Source organism: Geospiza fortis, unplaced genomic scaffold (genome assembly GCF_000277835.1).
Source record: "Geospiza fortis unplaced genomic scaffold, GeoFor_1.0 scaffold66, whole genome shotgun sequence".
Lineage (NCBI taxonomy): Eukaryota > Metazoa > Chordata > Aves > Passeriformes > Thraupidae > Geospiza > Geospiza fortis.
This window is the reverse complement of record NW_005054312.1, coordinates 891,690-917,070: the sequence shown is the minus strand read 5'-3', so window position 1 is coordinate 917,070 and position 25,381 is coordinate 891,690. Positions and strand designations below refer to the sequence as shown.

The 25,381-nt window shown below is 42.6% G+C and overlaps 1 protein-coding gene across 2 annotated transcripts in view; it reads left to right on the top strand.

Moving 5' to 3' along the window:
- Positions 1–25,381, top strand: part of MAPKBP1 (mitogen-activated protein kinase binding protein 1) — a 99,816-nt gene that overhangs the window by 47,145 nt on the left and 27,290 nt on the right. The window contains exons 3-18 of one of the 2 annotated variants that reach the window (XM_014306391.2): positions 5,331–5,393; positions 5,967–6,024; positions 9,012–9,182; positions 12,134–12,271; positions 12,878–13,060; positions 14,215–14,375; positions 14,759–14,948; positions 15,918–16,064; positions 16,955–17,139; positions 17,250–17,341; positions 17,710–17,835; positions 19,488–19,558; positions 20,001–20,122; positions 21,036–21,111; positions 23,659–23,770; positions 24,329–24,392. In XM_014306391.2, coding sequence (XP_014161866.1) covers positions 5,331–5,393; positions 5,967–6,024; positions 9,012–9,182; positions 12,134–12,271; positions 12,878–13,060; positions 14,215–14,375; positions 14,759–14,948; positions 15,918–16,064; positions 16,955–17,139; positions 17,250–17,341; positions 17,710–17,835; positions 19,488–19,558; positions 20,001–20,122; positions 21,036–21,111; positions 23,659–23,770; positions 24,329–24,392 — 1,959 coding nt within the window. Of the gene's footprint in view, positions 1–5,330; positions 5,394–5,966; positions 6,025–9,011; positions 9,183–12,133; positions 12,278–12,877; positions 13,061–14,214; positions 14,376–14,758; positions 14,949–15,917; positions 16,065–16,954; positions 17,140–17,249; positions 17,342–17,709; positions 17,836–19,487; positions 19,559–20,000; positions 20,123–21,035; positions 21,112–23,658; positions 23,771–24,328; positions 24,393–25,381 lie in introns of both variants that reach the window. The other variant, XM_031055826.1, reaches the window with a different exon arrangement.

Below are 25,381 nucleotides of genomic sequence, written 5' to 3'. Positions count from 1 at the left end.
AACACTGAGTTGGTTGGTAGCTTGGAAAGGAATGCTACTGCAGCCTTTTAATTTTCCCAAACCCCTTGTAAGGGGAACCTGTAGAGGAAGGAAAAGGGAAAACACACTTCTTCAGAAATTTGATTTTTGTCAGCTTGCTGAGGAAGGAGATGGCTGGGGTAAGGCAGCGATAATAGAGGGATGTTGTGGGAAACAGGAGGACAATGAGAAGAGTAAAATGCCCAGAAACTATAATTTGGTAAGTGCAGAAGTGAAGCCAGTAGAAGAAAAGTCAGAAGTAAAGGTGGAGTGACCCACTGCCACTGACTTAGTGAGTCAGATACTTTGTGTATATGTGATACTGACATCTGATTCCTCTTCACTCCTTATATGTAGGAAAATTGCTCCTTTTTTTTTTGTGTGTGTGGATCTTTTTGCTTTTGCTGGAGCCAGTGGTAACTACTGTGGTATTTCATGCCTACCCTCTCCTCTCCTTTCCTCTCCCTCTCCCCCCTCCCTCCCTGTTTTTCATCTGCATATGATGCACAGTTGTGAAGATAAAACCTCCATGGAGGTTTGGAAAGCTCTGTAAGGAACCTTTCTCGTTGGCTGATACAAATGAGCTCCGTGATGCACAATGCTCATGTTGTCGGTAAAAACCTTTGACACTGCTGTGAGAGCTAATTCTGTCCTTCTTGTGTGTTACCTGGATGTCCCACAAGAAAGAGGCATACTGGGAAGGATTGCCCAGCTGAGCTGTTTATAAAAGCTGCTTGCATCAGGAAGGTGTGCTTAATGCTTGTGAGGTGGCACCATAGCCCTAGAAATAATGCCTTTCAATATGTGTGCCGTTGCCTACAGCCTCTGCAGGAACCGGCATGCAAACTAACAGGACACTTGATTGTAGCTGGCTGATGTATGATTTGTACAGCAGTAATCCATACAGCAGTGAATAGTTTCTATAAATGTCTTGGAAGTCAGAATCTACTTGTGGATTAAAAAGGTGCTGTGATCATCAAGCCTCGTCCACAGCTGCAGAGGAGATAGGGTTTGTGCTGAAGCAAGAGGGCTAACAATGTTGATGTTCTCAACAGCTGATGTGTGCCAGGCTCTGTAGGTCTTGTGAGGTGTTTCTGGAGCTAGCCTTAGTTTGCATGTTGGTACTAGCATTCAAAAATATCTCTTCAAAGATGTCTTGAGCACTTGAATTTGTTTTGAAAGCTTCAGTTTGGGAAAGGGGTGGAGTGTGTGGAACAGGTGATGTGACCATTGTGGAACTTGGGGTTTGAAGTACTTTGCTTTGTCTACATGCACAGTTGGAAGCTGTGAATAAAAAGATCAGTGCTCTCTTACCATTCATCCTTTCCTATCCCTCTGGCTGTAAAATACTGAATGCAACCTTATAAAGAAGCAAAGGTGGAGGATGGTTATATGGGTGTGTGCTCTTTGATGCAACTCATTTTCCATGGTAGTTATATTTATTATTTTAACTAGTGTAAGATTAAAGCAAGCATAAATGGAAAGGACTAGACATTTTGACTCTCTCAAGGGCTTGATAGCCTTACTGGATAGGAGGCAGTGTGGAGTAGGTGGGTCAGCAACCTGATCATTCGGTTTATTTTGCTAGACTGATTTCCTTTGCTAAAATGGCACATGCCCAGAGTATTAATGGGCTCTGAAATACTTTATTTAGGAAGCTGCTGCAGGTTCTGCTGGACTGAGCTGAGCTGTGTCTGAGCAGGCAGTGAAGGCCACCCTGTGTCACTGAGCAGCTTAGGTTGTAAAAGAACCTCAGACCATGGACCATTAACCTAACACTGCCAAACCACTACTAAACCAAGCCCCTGTGTGCCACATCTTCACATATTTTAAATACCTCTGGGGATGGCAACTCAACTACTTCTTACTTCTTTGGGCAGCCTGTTCCAGTGCTTGACAAGCTTTTCTGTGAAAAAATATTTCTAATATCCAGTCTAAACATTTCTGATGCAACTTGAGGCTGTTTCCTAACACTCTGAGGAGATTAAAGAACTAGAAATAGTTTTTGCCTGTTGTGGAAATGTGTTCTTTAGGATGCAATAGACTAGAAACCTTCCCAAGCATTTTGAGAGGGAGCTAGTTTACAAACTTGCATGCTGCTGACTCTCAGAACGGGATCTGTACCCCACTGTATGATTGATGGTTTGAAGTTTCCCATCTTGCTTAATAGGGTGTCCTTGGAGTTGGCTGAAGTCTTTATTGCCCTTGTGTGTGGCAGAGAGGAGAGGAATGGTGGAAAATCAGCATGGGACAGCATTGCAGTAGGATAGCTTTTGTTGGGTAGCAGTTAATTTAAGAAAACAAGTTCAGAAGACTAATTAGTCCTGGCTAAATGGTTTTGTTGGCAAGAAAGTCATAACTAATTACTAAGTTATGTTAATTATCAACTGACAAATCAAAATATCTTCTTTTGCTGAGCTTATGAGTTAAAATTACTACTTTGTGATATAAATTAATGCTTGCTCACCTGTAAGAAGATATTGTGATTTATCCCCCTGCCCCTCCAGTTAGTGTTTATTAATTATGGGTCAAACTCAGTGAATCAAGTATAGAATTGTCATAAGACAAAGTTAAAATATCCACATTTGTGATAGCTGCTCTGGCATTAGGAGCTGTGTGGCTCTTGAAATGTTCTGTTGATTTGCCTTGTTGTGTGAGCTGGGTGGTGCTCTTACCTCCCCTGTAGGCTCTGGATTTCGCCAGGGTCTGGAGAGGGGGGGAAGCCTGCTGGCACACAGGCTGTCCTGGGGTGCCACTATGCTAAAATTCATGATTATAAGTGGCCAAAAGTTCAGCCCTATAGGTTAATAATGGCAAAACCCTGGACCTTTGTGGCCCACTACACTATTCTAGGAAGGGGTTTGTTTGCTTGCCTGGTTTGAAGACCATGGTTTATATTTTGTATCTTTCCTCTGTTTTTTAAACTGTGTTCCCTTCTCTGAAGTCCTGTTTCTCTGCTGAGTTCCTCACAATAAAACAGAAACTTGACTTTAAGGGCTGCATAAGAAAGTATTTGTGAAGATTTCATGTCTTCCTTTTATTCTTTCTGGTTTTCTGAAGCTTATTTTAAGCACAATTAATCCATATTTTAACTCCACAGGATTTTGGTCCATTAACCCCATCCAACCATCATGGGGTTTTTGCTTTGCTTTTCTGATTAGCTGGCAGCTTGGGATTAGATAGAATTTCACATCTGCTAACTTCCTATTTCATATCTTCTGATTTGCAAGGCTTAACCTTCCCTGACTTGTTAATGGAACACAAACCACCTGCTTTGCACTAATCCCTGAGAAATATGTAGCATGGCTTTGACTTGAAGCTCTCCAGTTTGATTCCCCAGGGTAAAAAGGATCAATTCTGGTCTGAACAAACTGCTTATCTACACTTTCTCTGCTCTTCCACAAGGCTACATGTCCAACCATGGCTATCTGCCCTTTAATTGTCAAGAAAGTTTGATGCCTTTATTACCTTGGCCTTCAGGGTAAGGTATGAGTGGATAGGGGTGTGTGAAATGGCATGGCTGGAGAGTAGAGTAGTTTAAAGGAGGGGAGGGCATATCCTGTGCTTCCTTGGTGCTTTGGATGCTGGCTTTGAGCTAGCAATGTTAATGGAGTGTGGAAGGTCCAGCCAAGGACTCTCAGCTTTAAAGTATTGGTGTGTCACTTCTCTTTTCTGCCCTTTTCAAAGCTGACACTCCTTTTGGCAGTGTAGCCTGGTCAGACCAAAGACCAAAGCTGCCAGGACTAGGTGAGGGGATGCCAGAGGCATTGCAGGGCCCTGTCTCCCTGAGCTATGCCTGTAGCACTCCTGGCCCTGCCTGCTGCTGGGGATGTGCAGCGGGGCCTGGAAGGATGCGGCTCTCGTTCCAGGCAGTGTGGTGCCAGGGTGTGCTTTGTCCTGGGCATGAGTGTGTGCCACCTGAATTGAAATGTTGGTGAGCTCTGTAGGTGAGGTTCTGCAGTGGATTTCTGGAGTGCCTCAGCTTTTTGCCCTTCTGATTGGCTGTTTCAGGCCAAATCCTCTACTCCCTTAGTCCAGGCCAACTCCTCTACTTCTCCTGTGTGTCCCACATGTTTCTCCCAGCGATTGATGTCTGTAGCCTGGCTTGTGTTGCAAGCAAGCCCCAGCATGATGGTGATGTGAGTGAAATCCTCAGTGCAGCAAAGTCTGCTGGCAGTGGAGCAGGGACGTCCTGCAGTGCTCCCCCAACACTGCAGTGAAGGAGGAGCTGGCACTCTCCAAACTCCAGCAGTGTTCTTGTAGAGGGACAGACAAACTCCACAGTTTCTATTTCAGATGTGAAGTGAAAAATACAACACAAGGTCATCAGAGCAATTGTTCCTCTATCTTTTTATTCCCATAACAGCATTTTATGTTACTAGTTGTTACTATGCTCTGCTGCAAGACAAATGCTGTTACATGAAGATTTAAAAATGGTGTATAGGATGTTTGTAGAGAATGGGGAAGGCTGCAGTATCTGTGACAGCTGTAGGTTTAGTTGTGGTGGGCTGAGGCATGGAGGCAATGTGCTATGGGCAAGAACAGTGGGAGATGGGGTCTCTTTTCCTTCCTTCCCCCCCATGTCAGCAATAGAGGTGTTTTGCTCACAGTGGAGGTGATTATATTGCTTACCAGGAACTTAGTATTGCTTGCTTTAGCAGTTCATCTTACTGAGGGATATCTGCAAGGCCCCTGAGCAAGCTCTTTATGCAGATAGACTTCTTAGGTCAATAGTTTTTTTGGCATCATACGTTTCACTTCTCAACCAGCCAGTCCCTTCTTGTGCTATACTCAGTGGTTTGTGTCCTGTCTATTATTAAGGTCAGGCACAGAAATTTAGTGCCTTTAACTCCCCAAATCTTTTCCAAAAGATCCCCTCTTTCCTTCTTCCCTATTGTCTTACTCTTACACCAGACACACTGCTTCGGTGCCCAGCACACAGGGTCACTTTTATGGCAGTAGATATAATCCATTAGGGCTTTGCACAAGTTTTCATGGTCAACCTTTCTGTTCAGCTTGAACAATCAATCTCAGGGCTCCTGAAAGGTGGAAAGGTAATTATTTATGGTACTAGCAAATGGTATTCCTCAACATGAGAGAGATGTGATTTCCCTCTGGATTTGTTCTTTTGCTTTCCGTTTTTTAGTTAACCTCAGTTCAGTCTGAGATTAGGGGATAAAACAGCTTTTTGGGACTACTTTGGCTGCTCTTTTTAATTTTTTTTTTAAGTTTTCCAGCAAGGATAGCTCTTTGGTTATCGTTATGCGTATGGTGATGTAATCTCTCTTTGTTTTTGTGTTTCCTTTGTCTAGGTGTGTTGTTGTGCTGTTCAACCCTAGAAAAAATAAGCAACACCATATTCTAAACAGCTCCAGGTGAGTAAAGCTTTAAGCTGGACTTGCTTTCTGTGAGGTGAATTCAAGACTTTTATGGCTTGACTGAAGTGCAGGAGCTGCTGTTGCTCCAGGCTAAATCTCCTTGGTTAGAGTTGCCTTGGGGACAGGTTGCCTGCAGCTTTGACTCCAGCTCCTTCTCACATTAGGTGCAATTGCTGACAAAGTACCACCTCATAAACATTGGATCCCAAGAGGAACTGGTAATGGTCATGACATAGAGGGGATCTTACTACAGTTCCATAGTATCTGACTTTTTTTTTCTCCACCTAAAATGATGACCTCATTATTGAAGCCAGCAGTGCGACATGGTCCTGCACCTGGAATAAAGGTGCAGCAATGAACCTCAACTTTTGGAGCTTTTCTGCTGCTGTCAGCTGCTGTTTAAGACTTGGGCAACAGGGAATCCCCATGGCAAAGCAAAACCATTATGTCAGGCTATTATGGGTGACTTCAGTATTTTTTCAGTTCGTCTCAACCTACTCCCCAGTCATGATGTATTGAAATGAAATCACATGTTGGAAATGTTTCTCAGTGTTATTTTCTCTGTTTTAGGAAAACAATTACAGCACTTGCTTTCTCTCCAGATGGAAAATACTTGGTTACAGGAGAGGTAAGTGTGAGAGGAGAGAGGGTGCACCTTGTCCATCGCATTTTGAAACAGGGCAGAGGGGCTTAGAGGAAACAGGCTGTTTTTACACAGAGGAGTTCCAATGTTGCCTCATTGTTCAGTGGACCTGCTGTCTTATGGGTGGCACTGGGTGCTCCAGCTGGGAGTTTTTTAACATGTCAGCTTTGGGGATGGGTCTTCTGGGGTGTCATCTGTGGGCTGAAGGTAGAGTGAAAATAAACAAGAGGACACACAGCATCGTTCTACTCTAGCATCAATGAAGAGTACTTGGATGGTCCAGAATATTGGCCTGAGCTTAGCACTGTCCTTCAGGATTTCAGGAAGTAACTGAAGCCAGAAACAGTGTTGCAGGAAAAAAGAAAAGTGCACCTGGAGTGGAGTTTTAGGAATAGTCACAGAAGATGCTGGTGCCTGTGGTTTGACATGGTTTGTCTGGCTGGGAGCAACAATTGCTTTCTCTTTCCCAACATGCCCAAGGGGGAGAATAAGGATGAGTACACTGTGTGTCTGTTCTGCATTAGAGGCTCAAGACACACGCTGTGTCATGAGCCTGAAATTGCTGGATGTTAAAAATTTACAGAAATGCTGACCTTCATATGGTTGGGCTTAGTTTGCTCTTGTGTGTGATTAATGGCAGTTTACCACTAGTCCCTGTGCCTCTGTAAGAGATGGGGAAGGGAGCATGTGTGAGACAGGTCCTCTCCTGAGCCTCAGCCACAGGGAGAAGTGTGTCACTGTCCTGTTGTGCTGGAGCTGTCAAGGTGGAGGCTGTTCTCTCCAGAGGTCCCCAGTGTGGTCACTGTGATGGCAGTTGTCATGTCCCCAGGTGGCTCCAATCCTGGGCCTGAATCCTGTATGAATCAGACCAAGGGTAGAAACAACAGTGGGGTTTTTTTGGATGGAGGCTACCACAACAGAGAAAAAGTTAGCATTAATTTTCCATCATTAGATGTTGTGATTAGGGCTTTTTTTGTGGAAACATGAGGTTTCATAGCTCATAGTATTCAGTTCTGATGATTCTGCTGCCTTCTTTTATTTTCCTTTTTTTTTAATTTCTGGTGCTCAATGCTTTTCATTAGGAGTAAGAAGAATGGTAAAAAATGAAGTGGGAACTTTTCTTACTAACAAACTTTTCTGTTTGAAAATTTATTGGGGTAAATGGCAAATTAAAATTATCAAAAAAAAAAAGGCTGTTCCAGTTATACTGGAATTTGTAGGGCTTTTGTTGTTATTCTTGTTGTTGTAGCGGGGGTTTTTCGGATTTTGTGGGGTTTTTTTGTTGGTTTTTTTTTCCCTTGTTGCAAAACATGTCTCCTCCTGCCCTACTGTAAAACCATTTTTTTCTTCAGTATCCTCCCTCGTGTCTGACATTTGAATTATTGCTTAGTGTAGCAGTGTCCCCTGCTGGTGTCAGCAGTCGTGTCTTAGTTCATCCCCTGTCCCACAGGGAAATGCTTTCTGAGTTCACTTTCTCAAGCTCCCTTGAACCTGCATTATGCTAATTCTGCCTAATAACACCCTTGTTTTCTGTATGGCTGGCTTTTCAGGGAGGAGAGCATGGAGGTTAGTCCTTGGCTGCCATACATATTAAATGTCTTTTACATATTTCAAATTCATAAGAAAACTCTTCTTTTTTTCTCTTTTTAATTATAATTTTTTATTTCTCCTCATGGAGATGTCGAGTCCATGGGGGTCACACAGAGCAGCCTTTTGGTGAGCATTTCTTAAAAGATGAAATGCAAATTTGGTTTGTTAAGGTCCTGGGGTGTATGCTAAGTTACTGGGAAATAGTTATATATATGTATGTTCTTAATTATAGCAGTTGTTTTGAAGAGCAGCTGATTCAGCTCATTGTAATATCTTGCTAGCCACCTTGAGACCTGAGCTCTGCATTGCAGGAGGGAGAACTGTACCAACTGCAGTTAAATCTGACCATGGCATTTTTCCAGGCCACAAGCAGTTGCTTAGCAGAGCTTTTGAACCGTGGCAATTAAAACATGCACAATTTTAAGCTTTTAAAGCTTCGACTTCTATTTGTGATGAGAGTTGCCTCTCCCACACAATCAAATGACTACCTTAAAACCAATCAAAAAGGTACCATTCTGCCATGTTGCCATGGATATGTTATCTTACAAGCTGCTGTTTTGACAGACTTCAATGTGGAATCATGAGCAGTCACTTGAGTAAGATTTGCCCATCAAGCACATTTTTTGGCTAGCTGTTCAGCTCATCTTGTGCGCCTTGTTTTAATTTGGTTTAATAACAAACAATTAAACCAAAGAATAGGTTTGTCTGGCAGAAAGTGCTGAATTGGCATTTCTGTTTCTCTGGAGAGCTGACATTAAAGCAGAGGCTCTGTTCCTGCCATGTCTTTTTCTCTGACATTACCCTGCCCACACTCTTACGGGTGGAATGTGTCTGTGCATTACCTTGTGACAGAAATGGTGCTGCTAGCTTCTCAGAGGCTTCCCTCAGATGGTGTGTGAGAGTTCCCACAACAGCCATGTCATGGTTTTGTATGGCATGACCTGGTTTGATATCTCAGATGTCTGTGTTGTGTTAGGAGTAGAGGATGGGAGAGCTTTTCATTCACTGGGTCTAGGGATAAGAATCTATTATAATCCTTCTCACAAGCAGGCTGTAAATTCCCATTACAAACACCAGGGATGTGCATCAAAAGTATTGTTCTAGTCCCTGGCTAGAACAGGGACTAGCATTTTGTGAGTAGCATAAGAAGAGGTTTAAAGCAGGGGAGGTGGTGTTAATTTACACAGCTGTTGAAATGCATATACTCCTTAAGTTGTTGGTCTCAACCTGGGCTTTAAAGAATCAGAGGAACTGCTAAACCTATTGTGAGTGCACCATGCAGGCATCTTTTTCCAAGCTCCTGCACATTTATATGCTTGAATGTGTCAGAACTGATTTTGGGGTTACCCCTCCTGTTCTGTGTCTGTTCCTGTCCCTTCCAGAGCGGACACATGCCAGCAGTTCGGGTGTGGGACGTGGCTGACCGAACCCAGGTGGCAGAGCTCCAGGAGCACAAGTATGGTGTGGCCTGTGTGGCCTTCTCCCCCAGCTCCAAATACATTGTGTCTGTGGGGTACCAGCATGACATGATTGTCAACGTGTGGTCATGGAAGGTAAGTTTTCTAGGAGGTTGGGTGGACCATGTGGTGTTGCTAAATCAGAAAGAGCTTCTGGTCTGACTGTAAACTACTTCAGTTCCATCTTGCTTTCTGTTTTTTAAAATTCTGTATTTATTGTTTGGCTTTTGACATTCATAGACACAGACAAATTTGGACAAGAGAGAAAGCTATGGTCCCTTAGGGAAGGTCTAAGTCATTTCCATGAAGGGATATTCTTTATGCTTGGGAATGTGTTACATTTTTCTGTCCAGCCAGAAAAGCCTGGACTTTGAAGCCTTGCCAAACCATTGTGTTTTTTAGAGGCTTATTAAAAACTAATTTATGAGGTTAAGGAAGGAAACACTCATCAGCCAGAGATTTCTTTTGTAGTGTAGTGGATACTCTTGGTTTGTTTTGATTTTTTTATGTCAGAGTTTGTGATACTCTGGTCCCATCCTTGATGGGTGAGAAGGGGAATGTAGGGAATTCATAATGGGTGAAAGCTGATGAAAGTTGCTCTGCCTGTCACTGGATTGAGGCAACTGTTGGTAGGAAAAAAGCCTTTGTCTTATCCTCTAGTAAACATTTAAGCATTTGTTTTTTGTAGATAAAAAACCAAACATTTATTCATTTATTTTTAGTAAGCTAGGAATCTTTTGTATTAATAGATGCTCCTGCTACCTCTTCAAGTGCTGTAACCCTCTCTAAAAGAGATATGATTTAAGAAAAAAAAATCAATGCATCTGTTAAATCTTGCAGGATCATAGCATCATAGAATGGTTTGGGTTGGAAGGGACCCTAAAAATTGCCTAGTTCCAATTCCCCTCCATTGGCAGGATTACCTCCCACTAGACCAAGTGGAAAACCCATCACAGCCCTGTCCAATCTGGCCTTGAGCATTTCTGGGGATGGGGCATCCTCAACTTCTCTGGGCAGGCTGCTCCAGTGCCTCACCACCTTCACAGTAAAGAATTTCTTCCCAATAGCTAATATAAATCTACCTTCTTTCAGTTTAAAACCATTACTGCTTGTCCTATCACTACACTTCCTGATGAAAAGTCCCTCCCCATGTTTCCTGTAGGCCTCCTTTAGGTACTCAGAGCCTCCTCTTCTCTTGTAGATTCTAAGTCCACACCCATTTAGTATGTTACTCTCTTCATCACATTTACTGTAATTTAATCTTCATCACATGTGCTGTAATTTAAGATCTCACTGTTATCTTCTGTGTGAGCTGGAGTTTGTCATTGCTATTTTTTTCATATAGCTAAATACTGTCTGTAGTGAGAGAACCTAAGTGTGTATGTCTGTTGCAAATTGAGTGCTCAGTCTTTGAATTATTTCTAGTTATACAAATGAAAGTAGTGACTTGGACAGGGTCGCAATGCATGGCATGTGCGAAACAGTACAAGTAGTTTTGCTTTCCCTTGCTTATCTGGGTTTTTCTGTTCACTGTATAATTGTGGACATGAGAACTTCTGAGGTAAGAACTGTCTGACTCTTCCCTGCTGAAGAACACACACTTTAAGCTTGTGCTCCAGACTGGGATGGGAGCTCTAGCTGGCCTTTACTTTGCAGGCTGGACACCAAAACTAGAGATATTTTACCTGACCAAAGTCAATAAAGATTGAAAATACAGGTCTCCTGAAGTGTTTTCCTTCACTTTTAACCACAACCCTTCTATCCTCTGTGCTGCTGCTTTTATTTCCCCGTTTTTCCTGACTGGTAGACCTAGTCATTTGACTGTGATGGAAAAGAAAATCCATGTTGTCTGTAGGATTCCCTTGCTTCCCTAAATAAAGACCACAGCAATGATCCAGATGTTGAGGTCTGCAAGGGTCCTAAGCTTTTCTCTATCCATTGTCTTGAAAGAAGTTATGATAATTACTGCCTTTCCTTCATTCTGGGTTGGGGGATCCTCCATGGTGATGGTGCAGCAGGCTAGACTCCCCTTGTGCCGGTTTCTTCAGTTCTGCCAGCAGTTTCTTCAGTTCTCCCCACAGTCCAGTGGGGCCCTTGGAGTGACGTGGTTTGTGTGCTAGGGCATTGTGCCTGGAAGACTGGGAGCAGCTGAATCCCAGAAAAGAAGGGTAAAGGAAACACAGCAAGAATGAAAAGGGGTGCACTGTTGTCAGCCGTGTGCTGCATGCTTGCAAATCCCCAACAGACAAAGTAGAAAACTTGTTTATTCTCACTTCTAACTGGGGAAAGGCAGGGAGAGGAAAACTCAGCAATGGTGCTGTGTGATGTTGCTATCTGACCATTCTGCCTGAGCAGTGTCCATCCTCTTTTCTGTCCCTGCGTCTTTTTCCTCCTTTCCCAAACTTTGCCATTTTGAGGTGCACATTTGAGGTGTAATTGATTTTGCTTTTTCACTTCCAGTACAGGGATGGTCTTTGTGTATTTTGAGTTTTTGATAAAGTATAACGTGTTTCAAGAGAAAGAAGAATTAATGAAGAACCAGTTTTCTCTGTGAAAAATACCATTTCCTCATCTTGAGTGCAATGGCCTCATTGCTGCCTGGGGGCTGGGGGAGTTCTTCCTTGTGCATCTGCATTTGCTGTTTAGGAAGGGAAATGGGTTTGCTCTGAGCTCCTGGTGATTGTGAAACCCACATGTTTGTCATGGCTCACATACCAAGTTCCTGCAGGCACTAGTGCCTGCTGATTTGTTCTTGATCATAGTTAACGTGGAATGTGAATATAAAATTGAATTTTTAATATAAATGTGAATTAAAATAAATATTAATAGAATAATATTCATTTAATATAAATGTGAATTATACTATTTGCCAAATCAATGTTCCCAGCTAATGCTGGGGAGGTTGTATATGGAGGTGAATGGGGAATAGTTTGGGTTTCATCTTTTCCCTGCCGCACTGCTTGTACTGGATATGTGCCTGTAATTGAAATTAGTTTCCTTTGCTTCTGAGAAAAGAAATTAAGCAATGTAAACAATTGTGTTTCCAGAAAAACATCGTAGTGGCAGCCAACAAAGTCTCAAGTAAGGTGACAGCAGTGTCATTCTCGGAGGACTGCAGTTACTTTGTCACTGCTGGAAATCGACATATCAAGTTCTGGTACCTGGATGACAGCAAAACCTCCAAGGTGAGAGTAAGTGCATCAAGGCCAAACTGTAAACGGGCTTTTCTTAGAGCAGGGTGGATTTTGCCCCAGTGAGCTGTGGGAAGTGGGAAATTTTTTATTTCTGGGATGCAAGGATAGCCTTCCACCCCGGCTCTCATGTATCTCGGGCTGATAGCACCAAAAGCTTGTCTTGCACTGATGTAGGGATGTCACTCCGGGAGTTGCATAGCAGCATGCTTGTTCTTTAGTAGTCACGTGTACTGAAGAACAAATAAGCTAGAAAAGAGCTGCAGTAATTCAACTCCTTGGAGCACAGAGGTGGGGAGAGCTCTTTGACATTGGTATGAGCATCTCAAAAGGTTGTGAGTGTAATTTTGAAGCATCAGCCAAAGTATTTAACAGTTCTAGCTGTTGTGTTATTTTCCAGGAGACAGAATCCACCTATGGTGATTTTTCTGTGTGCTCATGAACAGTTGTAAACATAAGAAGGAAGTAAAACCTCTCCTTGTACGCTATTTACAGTCCTTTCTTTGAATCACTTCAGCACTCAGGGGTTGATGGTTTAAAAAATCACTGTCTGCCTGAAGTGCCTTGCTGTATTTGTAGCAAACTGTTTTCTGTTGGTAGGTCAATGCCACTGTCCCCTTGCTGGGTCGCTCGGGATTGCTTGGAGAACTGAGGAACAACTTCTTTGCGGACGTGGCTTGTGGAAGGGGCAAAAAAGCTGACAGCACTTTCTGTATCACATCCTCAGGCCTGCTCTGTGAATTCAATGAAAAAAGACTGCTAGACAAGTGGGTGGAGCTGAGGGTGAGTTTTACATCCTCCTATTCTGCTCAAGCAGAGCAGGAAGAACAAATAATAAGGGCACTCAGAGGTACAAGCTGACCACAAGCAGTGAAAATAATTGTGCTTCTGCAACCCTGTGATTTACTCTGGAAGGCTGGGCAAGAATAGTGTTATTTCTTGTCAAAGGGATTTTACTGATCCTTGAGCCTCTTTCATTCTCACCCTCCAGCATTACAGGGACTGCTCTACTGGCAAAGCAATGTCCTTATGGCAACTCCTGTATGGTCCCTCCTGGCTTGGCTGGGGCAAGCAGGAATTTTAGAAGGATTCTGGTTTCTATCCACTCTGCAATGTCTTACTTGGCTTGTGCATCTCAAATGCAGGTTCCCAAGGTGCTAGTTGATTTGTCTATTCTAAACCACCAGAGTTTAGAATTTGATCTAACTCTGCCCATAGTTAAGAATTTGATCACACTTGTTTTCCTTTCAATTGAATGTAATGTGCCCACCTGCAAGGATCCTGTGTATTAAAATCAAGGGAAAAAGTCTGTCCATGCTTTCACTCAAGTGAAATGCCTCTTCTTTTCTTTCCTTTCCTTTCCTCTCTAAAATCTGCCTTTCACTCTCGCTCAGAATACAGACAGCTTCACAGTAAGTTGAAAAAACTTTTTGCATTGAACTCATCCCCTTTTCACCACACTCCATTTTGTGCCATTTTGCCATTTGTACAGATCCCAAAGGGAGGGGAAGAAAATCCATTTTGTTCTGTTTCTTATCCCCTCCTGACAGGTAATGTGTTGGTGTGCTAGTACAGGGTGAGGTGCTGCTTGCCTGCCAGTGTTATTGAATGTCACAGAAATAAAAGCAGTGTTCAGAGTAGGACTCAGCTGGAGCAAATGTGTAGCTCTGCTGGCCTCCCATCGTAGAGGGTGGCAGAGAAACTGGGCGTTTTTCTAACTGCTTGGGATCTGCAGTGGACCTTGGCTGGAAAGTTCTTCAGAAAGGAAAAATGGATTTTTAGGCTTTTCCTTACTCCCAGGGCTCGACTTCACTGCAGCTCTACTGACCATGACTCCTTTGTCTGTCAATTCGCTGTTCTCCCTGACGTGTGTCTGGTGACCTTTGACGTGAGAGTACATTTCTCATTTGCTGTCTCTTGTGCTGTGTCCTCCTCAGACCACTGTGGCAAACTGCATCTCCGTGAATCATGACTACATCTTCTGTGGCTGTGCTGACGGCACTGTGCGGATTTTTAACCCTCTGAACCTTCACTTTGTCACTACTCTGCCGAAGCCACACTTCCTGGGAACTGACATCGCAAGTGTGACTGAGGCCAGGTACTGTGGAGAAGGATGGAAGGGAGCAAGGGAAGCTTGTGCTGGTTGGAACTGTTCTCCAGACCTTTGCCATCTGGAGCATGCTCTTTTTATGGATTAAAGTTTGTGGTCTGTTGCAGATCGCTCTGAGCTGTTGCAGGCTTGCCCTGTATGACTGGACTACAGTTGGATGGCAAGGAGAGACCTTTGCCATGGGACTTTGAGGCTTCTTTTGGGACTTTGGTTGTTCAAGGGACAGGTCTTCCTGGCCAACTACTCTCTCTACCTAGAGATGCCTTTGTTCATCTCAACAGCGCCCCATGTAGAATCTGAGCTTTCCTGTTTGAGCATTGCCCCAGCTCCTGGAGAGCACAGATTAACCAGGCTGTTCTTTCTTTGTGCAGCCGTCTTTTCTCTGGTGTGGCTGATGCGAAGTATCCAGACACCATTGCCTTGACCTTTGACCCCACCAACCAGTGGCTTTCCTGCGTATACAATGACCACAGCCTGTATGTGTGGGATGTCAAAGATCCGAAGAAAGTGGGCAAGGTGTACTCTGCTTTGTATCACTCTTCCTGTGTGTGGAACATTGAGGTATGTTGTCTGCAGACACAGGTGTTGGGTTATGAGTTGCAGCTGAGAAAGTCATCAGATGAGCTGCCAAATTTTAATGCAAATGCTGACTGTAGAGGGAATTGACTCAGATTTTCACCTGTGGTTAGTGCATTTGCTGCTGGGCCTGGGAACAGTTCTTTGGCTGCCCTGCAGTGGCTGACCGAATGTGTGGTGCTACTGGGAAAAAAAATCTCATCATTAAAAGGTGAGAGGTGGGAGAGGGAGCAGAATTAAACAAACGTGAATATAGAGCATCCTTTTAGAAAATGCACAAAAGTTTATTGCTGACCTCAAAAAACTGCTTGAGATCTGTGGTGAGTTATTGCTTCTAAGTCAAAAACACGAAATAGTGATAGTGAACTCTGGTCCTTCTTAACATATTTACCTGAACATGTGGAAATAGCCTCTCAAGTGTCTGTCATCTTGCAGTCTGCCTAGTTGGTTTTCCCTTAGAGAGAAGGAAAGGAAGTATAGGGAACAATGGAGTTGTTAATATGTTGAAATATGTCTAACAATGGTTAGGAGAGGGGAAAGTGGAAAGACGTTGAGAACTCTGTTTTTATTTATTAATTGCATCTCACCCTTTCCTTCTGAATTATAAACTGACAGTAGTAGATGAAAGTTGCAAACAACAGTGCAAGGTGGTTATTGCATGATCATTGTTTGGGATTTGAGGTGCTCTCTTTTAACTATTAGAAACAAAAGATACTGGTTTGTTGCATGCTTCTTAAGGTTTTCTGTGATGAGGGAAGCTCAGTGAACATTTGTTTGAAGTCAGTATGAAGCTCTGGTCTGCAAGTAGGTTTTTGTCAGAACTGTCTGGCTTTCACCTTTAGAAAACAGAGATGACACCCCTTTTGTCTCATTTTGTTTTGACACTTGCTACCAGTGTCTAGGGTGCCAGATGCCAGGCAATATTATTCAGGGGTTGATTTTACTTGCCCTTAGATGTATCCAGAGGTTAAGGACAACAATCAGCCCTGCCTCCCCCCTGGTTCCTTCATCACCTGCTCCTCTGACAACACCATTCGTCTGTGGAACACTGAAAGCTCCAACATCCACGGCACAGCCCTGCACCGCAACATCCTCAGCAATGTAAGATCCTAGGTTTGGATCACCTCCTTGTCCTTGGCATTGCTCTTCTTCACACACAGATTCCCAAGTTAAGGCCTAAATGTTTTTGTATCTCCAAGTCAACCTAGGTTTCTGTAAACTGAGCACAAATCTAGTTAAATATATGAACCTAAAGAAACAAAAAAGGAGTACTGGGCAGAAGGACGGGTTGTCTGAAATGGTCCTGGGGATTATTGCTGTTTTCATAAACTACCCAAAGATTCATCAAGCTTAGTCTTTTCCATAAGGGCCATATTTTTCAGGAGAGATGGTTCTTTTTTTCTGCATCTGTGTGATGTGTAACCACTTATAAGATTTGTTTGGCAAAGGTGCATTAAATGAAGCAGAGGTTTGGGAAATTGAATGTAACAGTTTGCACTCACTTCATCTGTATAAGAGGGAGGCTAATCATACAGAGCAGTGATGACATATGGACATTAGCTTCTGTTCTCATCTGAGTTGGAAGATCTCTGGACACAGCAGCCCTGACCTCAGAAATCAGGTGGAAAAAAATTGCTTTTTCTGTCAGTACTCAGACTGCTGACTTAGATAATCACTAGAAGTCTTTCCTACTCCTGCTGTGTGCCCTGATATGTTCTAATCACTAATCCCAGGGCTTGTCAGTAGCAAAGGAGATGCTGCCAGTTTCTAGCTTGAATCTTTTGAAAGGGCTGATTGTGAAACACAACTGTGAAACTTTCATCCTACAATCTGCAAGGGCTTAGTGCTTGCTCCTAACTAAAAGGTCCTACCAATTACAGCATTGTTGCCAATAAAATGTTTATGTTGGTTAGGAGCTCAATTTCTAAGGCAGATGCTTTGCTTTAATATTTTGTAACTAGTAAATATTTCTGGGTGTATTGTGTCCCCAGGACTTGATGAAAATCATCTATGTAGATGACAACACTCAGGTACTTCTGGACACTGATTACAACTCAGCGGGAAGTGCAGACAAAGCTGATGCACAAGTGCTGGATACAAAGGTGGGGATACGCACTGTCTGCGTGAGTCCCAGCGGGGAGCACCTGGCCTCAGGGGACAGGATAGGCACTCTCAGGTAATCCCATAAAGCTTCTAATGCGGATTGCAGACTGATCAGGCATGAGAAAATAACCAGGTCTTCCTTATTTTATTAAACATACTGAAATGAGCCATGTTATATCCTAGAATATATGAGTTGCAGTCTCTGAAGGAAATGCTGAAGGTGGAAGCCCATGACTCCGAGATCCTATGTCTGGAATACTCCAAACCTGACACAGGTAAATGCAATTGAGCTGCTTCCCCTTTGCCTATGAATGTAGTGTTGAGCAAGTCAGAATGTCCAACTATGGTATGTTAGAATTGTCATGCTGAACTACTCATGGATTTCAAATGAGGCTTCAGGTATTGGGCTAGTAGAGCCAGGCTTTGAAAAAGTCTCTTTCTCTTACTTTTTATTAGAATATTGTATGTTGAGATTGCAGCTTGTTCTGTTTTTTGTTCTAATGCAAAATTCAGGTGTGTTGCTTTGTGTCCATATATGCAGTTAGCTGCAGTATAATGTTTTGTCTCCAAGAAGACTTGGGAAGCTGTTTTAAAAATGACTTTTTAAGTCATGATCTTGCAGTCTTTTTTCAATTTCTAACAGGTTTAAAGCTCTTAGCCTCAGCCAGTCGGGATAGATTGATTCATGTCTTGGATGCTGGGAAGGACTATAGCCTGCAGCAAACCCTGGATGAACATTCTTCTTCCATCACTGCAGTGAAATTTGCAGGTAGCAAATCATGGCCTCCCACCAAAGCTGGATTTGAGCACTGCTATTATCCCCTTATGGCTGTATTTTTATCTGCTTTTATCTACTGGACTAGGTTAATTTGAAGCTGCAGCTGGGTTGGTTTTGGTCGTCTTTTTCAGTTGCAGTCTTAACAGAAGGTGATACTTGTCTTCTTTTCTGGTTTTGCTTTAATTTTCTCTCCTTCCTCCCTCCTAAGAGAGCCTTTCCTCATAATTTCTTTGGAAAACTGTTTTCTGTAATGATTTATTCCCACTAACTAATTTCAGAGTGAACTAATTTAGGAGAATTCTGAACAGTCATTGTTCAAAAAAAAAATCACACACACAAAAAAATAAGTTTTGGGTAAAGTAAATTTGTGATTGTAAGCCACTGTAAGGCTTTGCATTCCTGGTAATGGAGCACATTTTATCCCCAGCACTCAGTTGCTGCCAATGGTCAGACACCAGTCAGAACAGCAAGAGCTGGCTGCTCTGCCAGGGAAAGGCAGTAGCCAGAGGGGACAGGAAGGCAGGCAAAGGTAGTGGCCTTTTCCACTGGCTGTGGGAAAGTACCACAGGACATGAGCAGGAACAGATCAAGTCTAGATACAGCCAGTAGTCCAGGTCACCAGGCGAATCCATAGTAATAAGACCATGGATTCAAGCAATTCAAGGTCTTGATCAGTCTGGAGTGGTCAGGGTGTAGCTATAGTTCAGTGCCTGCCAGGCAAGTCCATAGTAGCAAGGCAAGATGGAGTTCAGATCAGGAAGGTGAGTCCATGGATTGGGTCAGGCTTTGGCTCAGTGGGGTGCGTGTCCAGGTACAAGTGTGGCTGCAATGCTGGTGCAGTGTAGTTCAGTTGGGACTCAAGGATGAGAACTCAGCTTGAAAACCACTCCCAGGTGAAGGGACTCACTGAAGCAGGGGCTCCCCAAAGCAACTGTGTGGCTTTTGCAAGTTTTTTTTTTTTTTTTTTCTGGAGGATCTCCAAGTCCAGCAGCAGTTTCTCTGACAGATCTGTCTTATCAGTGAGCTGGCCTTGAATGCAACAAGCTGAACTCCCAGGAGATGAGGGAAGTGGGCTCAAGGCCTGGCAGCTAAGGCCTTTATGCTGGTCTATGAGCCAAGTGCTGGCATGCTCCAAGTGGGTGCAGTTCAAGAACTTGTGTGGTGTTGGATGCATTGTCATTACTTGGAGTTTTATTGGGTGTTGCTTTGCTGAAGGAGCTGCTTGGTTACGGAAGAGTCCTAAGGGAAGAAGGGAAGCCTGACCCTGCAGTAAGAAAGGGCAGCAAGAAAGATGTGTCCAGCTCTAAGGTCTGAAAAGTGCCTATTGCCTGTTTTCAGCTTCTACTGAGTGTCAGTGTGCCATGTTGCCAGAGTGCTGTGGCACACAGAGATATGAGCATATTGGTGAGGGAGAAGACAAAATTGCATTCTAATCTGTTCTGAAAAGCCTCTGTGTTGGAGCCTCATGCTCTCTGAGCATGAAAGACAAATGCTGTCCCTGAGAAGGGGTTTCTATTTTGCTGCTTGGGGAGGAGTCAGTCTTAACTAATCAGGACTGGAATAAATGAGCAGTGCTATAAATTGAAACATTTCCTCCACCTTGTATATGTGTTTATCTTTTGTCTCCTGCCTTTTTATTCCAGCCAATGATGGGAAAGTGCGGATGATAAGCTGTGGGGCAGACAAGAGCATCTATTTCCGCACTGCACAGAAGGTAACCTTATCACAGCTTTTTGTACGCTTCTAATTTATAACCTCTCCACAAAGGAGTTACTTCAAAGAATGATATCAGAGTTTCTGTATGAGCTTGTTGCTATTTCAGCCTCAGTGCCTCTCACTGACTCGATGGAAGAGATTGCATTCAGACAAATAGTTTTGTGAAGCATGCAGCTACTCCCAGCCTGACCTCTCACAGCAGAAATAGAGACCTGCTAGGATGTCTGCTTTTCCTTCACTGTCAGAGCTATTGTGAAAACTGGTGAAAGAGTATGGGCTGGAGGGAAGAGTTTCTTGTGCCTCCAGTCCCAGCTGCTCCCAGCAGCTCCCTGGGAAGGATGGCTTTGTGCTGGCTGTGTGAGAAGACTCATCTGTATTTACTGGCTTTTAATAATGGATTAACTACTTGATTTTGACACTGTTGTTACCCATATGTTTAGACAGGAGAAGGAGTCCAGTTTACTCGAACACATCACATTGTTAGAAAGACCACGCTTTATGACATGGATGTGGACCCCAGCTGGAAATATGCAGCTATTGGATGCCAGGATCGTAATATCAGGTTAGTTTCCTTCTCAACTTGAAAATATTTTTCCAGTTGTAAATGAAGCAGCCTCATGTCCATCATTATTCCTCTAAGTTCTTTGGTACAGCATTTTCAGACAGATCTGGGCCACTGTGAGGCTGAACTCAGCCTTTCCTCTCACTGATAAAGAGCTGTGTATGTGTGCAATTCCCATGGGACTCGTGGCTTCTCACTGGGTTGCTCTGCAGAGAAAAGGCTTTCTACTGGGGGAGCAAGTGTGCCTTCCTTGGCACATCATTGAACTGTGGGGCAAAAACTTCTGCACTGTGGTAATTTTTGGTTTTGAAGGTACTTAGTGAACAGCTGTGCGGTCCTGTGGAATACCTGGGACTGTGGGAACCTAAAAGGGAAATAGGTGGGATAGTCATTGAACAAGTGGAGCCCATTCTCTATTTCTATCCATTTCTCCAATCTGTCTGCTTGAAAGCAAAGGAGTCTCTCTGTAGTTGTAGTTGTAGTTGTTGTCTCCTCCTATTGTAGCTGTGTGAGATGTTAAGAGTTTTGATCATAGCTAAATATCACTACTGGATGTAATTTGGTTTTGTATTCTAGCATAAAGTGTCTTGCTCTCTTAATCCTTTGCTCTAGTATGAAGGAGCCCAGGTATTTTTATAGCAGTGACGACTGATTGTTTATTGGCTTGAGAATAAAGCTTCGATTTTAATTCAAATAATCTGCCTTTGCATTACTTTTGGAGTTATTTCTTGAACCATTTAAATGACTGGTGATAATATTTCATGGAGATAATTTCTCCACTTCCTGTAGTTTGGCCCCGTTTCCTGTATTTTATATGGAATGAGGAACAGGGAGAGAAAAGGATCCTGGTGACAGCAGCCCCTGAGTAGTACCTGGGCACAATGAGCCATGTTATCTTATGTCATCCCCTCAGGGTTTTCAACATAAGCAGTGGGAAGCAGAAGAAGCTTTACAAGGGATCCCAAGGTGAAGACGGCACCCTTATCAAAGTAAGCTGTTTTCTTTTCCTTACTTTTTCAATTTTCAGCTTTTCTGAATGCAGCTCAGGGACAAGAAAATGAAATACAAATCTGAGTACAGTAATTTCTTTTTTCTTTTTCTTTCTTTTTTTTCTTGCTCCATCCTTTGTCCTTTACCCTGCTGCTGCTTCCTCCTACTTCCACTCTTAAGGGCTGGTAATATATTTGGGTTTCATCAGGCTAAAACAGGAAGAGAGTCAGTGAATGCTGAAGCTGATCTTTGATTTTTCTCTCTGTCCTGTTTCTGAAGTGAGTCACAGGACTGTGCTGTAAAAACAAGTAGAACTGCACCAATATCTGTTAGGAGATGATTTAATCCATTTAATTTAATCCTTTGCTTTCTGCTCCAGAGAGCTCATTCTGGTTTTCTTGACTGGTTTTGTTAGGATTTTTAAAGTGGAAATATCTGTTGATCAGTGTTTGTGAAGTGGATTTCAGAGGGCAAATACAAGGGAAACTCTTTGAGTTGATAAAATAAAATAGTATTGGGTCTGAAAAGCCTGGGTCTTGGAGTTCTGGACAAGCATGGTACTGCTTAGGGAGAGTCTGTTCAAGTTTCCCACCTGCTGAGTGCATCCAGGCCTTGGGCAGAAGCACACCTGCTTCTGCCACTATGCCGGGCTTACCTTGGTAAGTCAGGTGTGTTTGAGATTCACAGTGGAGTGGAAGAACTGCATTCTTGTCTATAAAGGGAGAAAGCCAGCTGACAATATCAAAATATCTCTAAAGTTGCCAAACAAGCTTCTTCATTATACCTTTTTTCACTGATAATTTTCTACTGCTGCACAGGTCAGCAGTATTACTTATTATTAGGGACTGGAAAGAATGTCCTATGAGGGGCAGCTGAGGATTTAGGGCTTATCTAGTTTGGAGAGGAAGAGGCTGAAGGGTGACTGCATTGCTCTCTACGGCTTCCTGAGGAGAGGACACACAATGGGAGGTGCTGAGTGCTTCTCCCTGGGATCTGGTGACAGGATATATGGGAATGGTTCAAAGCTGCACCAGGGACATTAGGAAGCATTTCTTTACTGAGAGTGTGGTCAAAAACTGGAACAGAAGTCCTGGAGAGGTGGTCAATACTCCAAGCCTGACAGTGTTGAAGATGCATTTGATCAATGCATTTAATATCAAACTTTGAACATGTGGCCCTTATGGAGGAGACTAAGCTTGATGAATCTTTGGACAACTCTGAATTGGTCAGGCAGGAGTAGATGATATTTGTTGCTCCCTTCTAGGTGAAACTATTGATAGGTGTAAATAACTGGGTAAAAAGGGAAGGGGGAAACTAAGTTTTGTTCAGTGTCAGTTCTTCTGTTTTACAGAGAAAGATCTTTCTCTTTGCCTATTATAATTCCCACAAATTTTTTGTAAGCCAGAGCAAAGAAAGTGAAAAACTGATGCTACGCTTTAAACTGCTGATAAGCTTAGGTGCTTGATTAGATTTTTCTCAGACAAAAAAACATGAAATGTTCTGGGAGCTGAATTTTTTGTTTTGTAATATCCTTTATGGGTTTTTTTGTGGGTTTTTCTTTTAATGTGTATCTCAAGTGGGGAATCTCAATTACTTTTACTGTTGCTTTGCTCATTTTTAAGACAATTATGTAACCAAGGGATTATGGTTGTCTCTGGAATTTAAACTTTCTTGGCATGTTATTCTGAGATCATTATACACATTGCAGTTTAATGAGCAGAACTCAAACAGTGACACTGGAAGCAAACATCAACAAAATAAACATAACAAACCAAAAGAGCCTTAACAAGAGCCATAGCAAACAGAAAGAATTACCATTATTTAAATACCATGTCTCCTTTGAAAAACACAGTTTATCCTCTCAGTTCCTTAAAATTCTCTAAATGGGTGACAGTAACTGTATTTGCTGTGTAGTGCTGCTTTAGACCTGGTGAGGCATTTGCAGGGGATTTTATATTTGATCCACGATAAAGCAACAAATAGGTGCACATGAAGAAGCAAACAACAAACAAAATAGCTGAAAAATGGCAGTTGCAAATACTGGAGATGTGACAGCATCATTATCAAAGACAGTTTCTTGGCAGTGTTGAGTTCTTTTTTGCTTTCACTCCTGAAGACTTGAATCCTTTAATATTTCCCTTAACTCTATCAGCTCTGATGTTTTTTATTTTTTTATGGTGTGTGTGTTTTGGGGTGGGAGTTTCTTGTGGTTTTGTTTTGATCTTAACATAGAAGAAAGTAAGACCCCAATGGTTAAAAGAAAGTAGGAGAGAAGTAGAAATTTGTCCATTGGTGGCAATACCTTCACAGTCATGAAGGCATTTAATTTAAGTGCCTTCAGTCTCTGATTAGGTTGGAGATAGTCTTAAAATTCTGGTCAGGTTGGAGATTTGTCCTGGGATACTGGATAGGCTGCTACTTAACTGGACTCCTGTGGGGGCTACTTGCATTTTAGTCTGACTGTCTTGGGTATTCTGGACTATTTTTATGCAGTTTGAAGGTAGTTTCTCACCAGATCTTTGCATTCCTCTGGTCTCCTAAACCAGGTGCAAACAGATCCTTCTGGTCTTTATATTGCAACCAGTTGTTCTGACAAGAACCTCTCCATCTTTGATTTCTATTCTGGCGAGTGTGTTGCAACCATGTATGGACACTCAGGTAAGGCTTATAAACTTCTGGAAATATTTTTTTCTGCTGATGACTATATAGTAGGGTCTGATACTAGTCAAAGCTTTCTGAAGATTTCTCCCCACCAAAGTTTACCTAATGGGTATTTTTGAATAGACTGTAGATGGATGAAGTTGTAATATTTTATTGCAAGTTCAATTTTTGCATTTTGCACACAAGCACACACACACACCTACCTACCTGTCAAGTCATGTATTTGTCTACACAGTTTTTCTAATAGCCTATAAAGTAGTCTGTGGGGTTTTTTTCAGTGTATATTTAGTTTCATTATGATATGGCCTCAGCTCCTACCATGCAGGACCTGTTCTATTATAGGCAAAAAGAGAATTCAGTCTTCATGTATATTTTGCCATGGAGTACCTCTTCCATGTCAAGCCTAGATTCTTGGTTAAATGGTTATGGTAATTGGGGCATATTGGTCTGTGAAGTGTGAATTACTGAGTGCAGACAGGCTATTTGGCTAATTATCTCTTCTGTCCATTTGAATAATTCAGAGAAGATTGGTTTTTTGTGCTTTATTTCTCACAGAGATTGTAACTGGGATGAAATTCAGTAATGACTGCAAACATCTGATCTCTGTTTCTGGTGACAGGTAAGAGGTTTTGCTTGTTTGTGGTAGTGGCTTATCTCATCCATCTCATACTAGATGTAACATGTCCTTAGGAAAGGTAGATTTTTTTTTTCAGAGGTGTTTTATGAATTCCAAATAAATCTCAGAGCTTTCTGAACCCTGAATGTGTGCTGTTGACAAAGCTCACAGGGCTTATGCTATCATTTCATGGAATGGGACCCATGTGAAGTATTTCCCTTTTCTGGGAGTAAATACTGTGCTGGAAAGGAGACAGACACGTGACCTGTTTCCTGACCAGCCTTCAGGCCTGTAATAAAAGGCATCTTGGGTTATTTCTGCTAGTAGTGCCAAAACTTTTTCTTGCAATACTCCTGTTGATAAGGTTTCACCAGGTGTAAGAGTCTGTTTAGCAGCAAAAGGGACAGGCCTGTCCTCACTTTTTGGTCCTGTCCATATGGTCCTTTTCCCACTCCCCTGAGTAATCAATGGTGTAGCTGACCCCTCATTCAGCTAAATCAGGTCACTACATCAGTATTCCCCTGAGATGAGTTTTCTGTACATTTAGTGAGCTAAATCAGTTCACTAAAAGCTTAAGTAGTCACCAGACTGAGCCCAAGGGAAAAGGGAGAATACATGCCTAGTGTGATGGTTGTACAGGTGAGTGGAGCCACTATTTCTGAAATCAGTGAATGCTTAAATTCAGCTGAACTGAATAAAATTTTTCCTTTGAGAAAGATGGCTCCTGGAGTGCTATTGCAAGTTCAGAGCAGCCCAGATTCTCTGTCTCTTTTTTTCAAATAAGAGTGTTTTAGAGGATGAGTTGTTATAGAACATACAATATATCACCTTATATCTCATCACAGAATCGCAGAATAATGAGGTTGGAAGATACCTCTAAGATCATTGAGTCCAACCTATGCCCTAACATCTCAACTAGACTATAGCACCAAGTGCCATGTCCAGTCTTTTTTTAAACACATTCAGAGATGATGATTCTACCACCTCGCTGG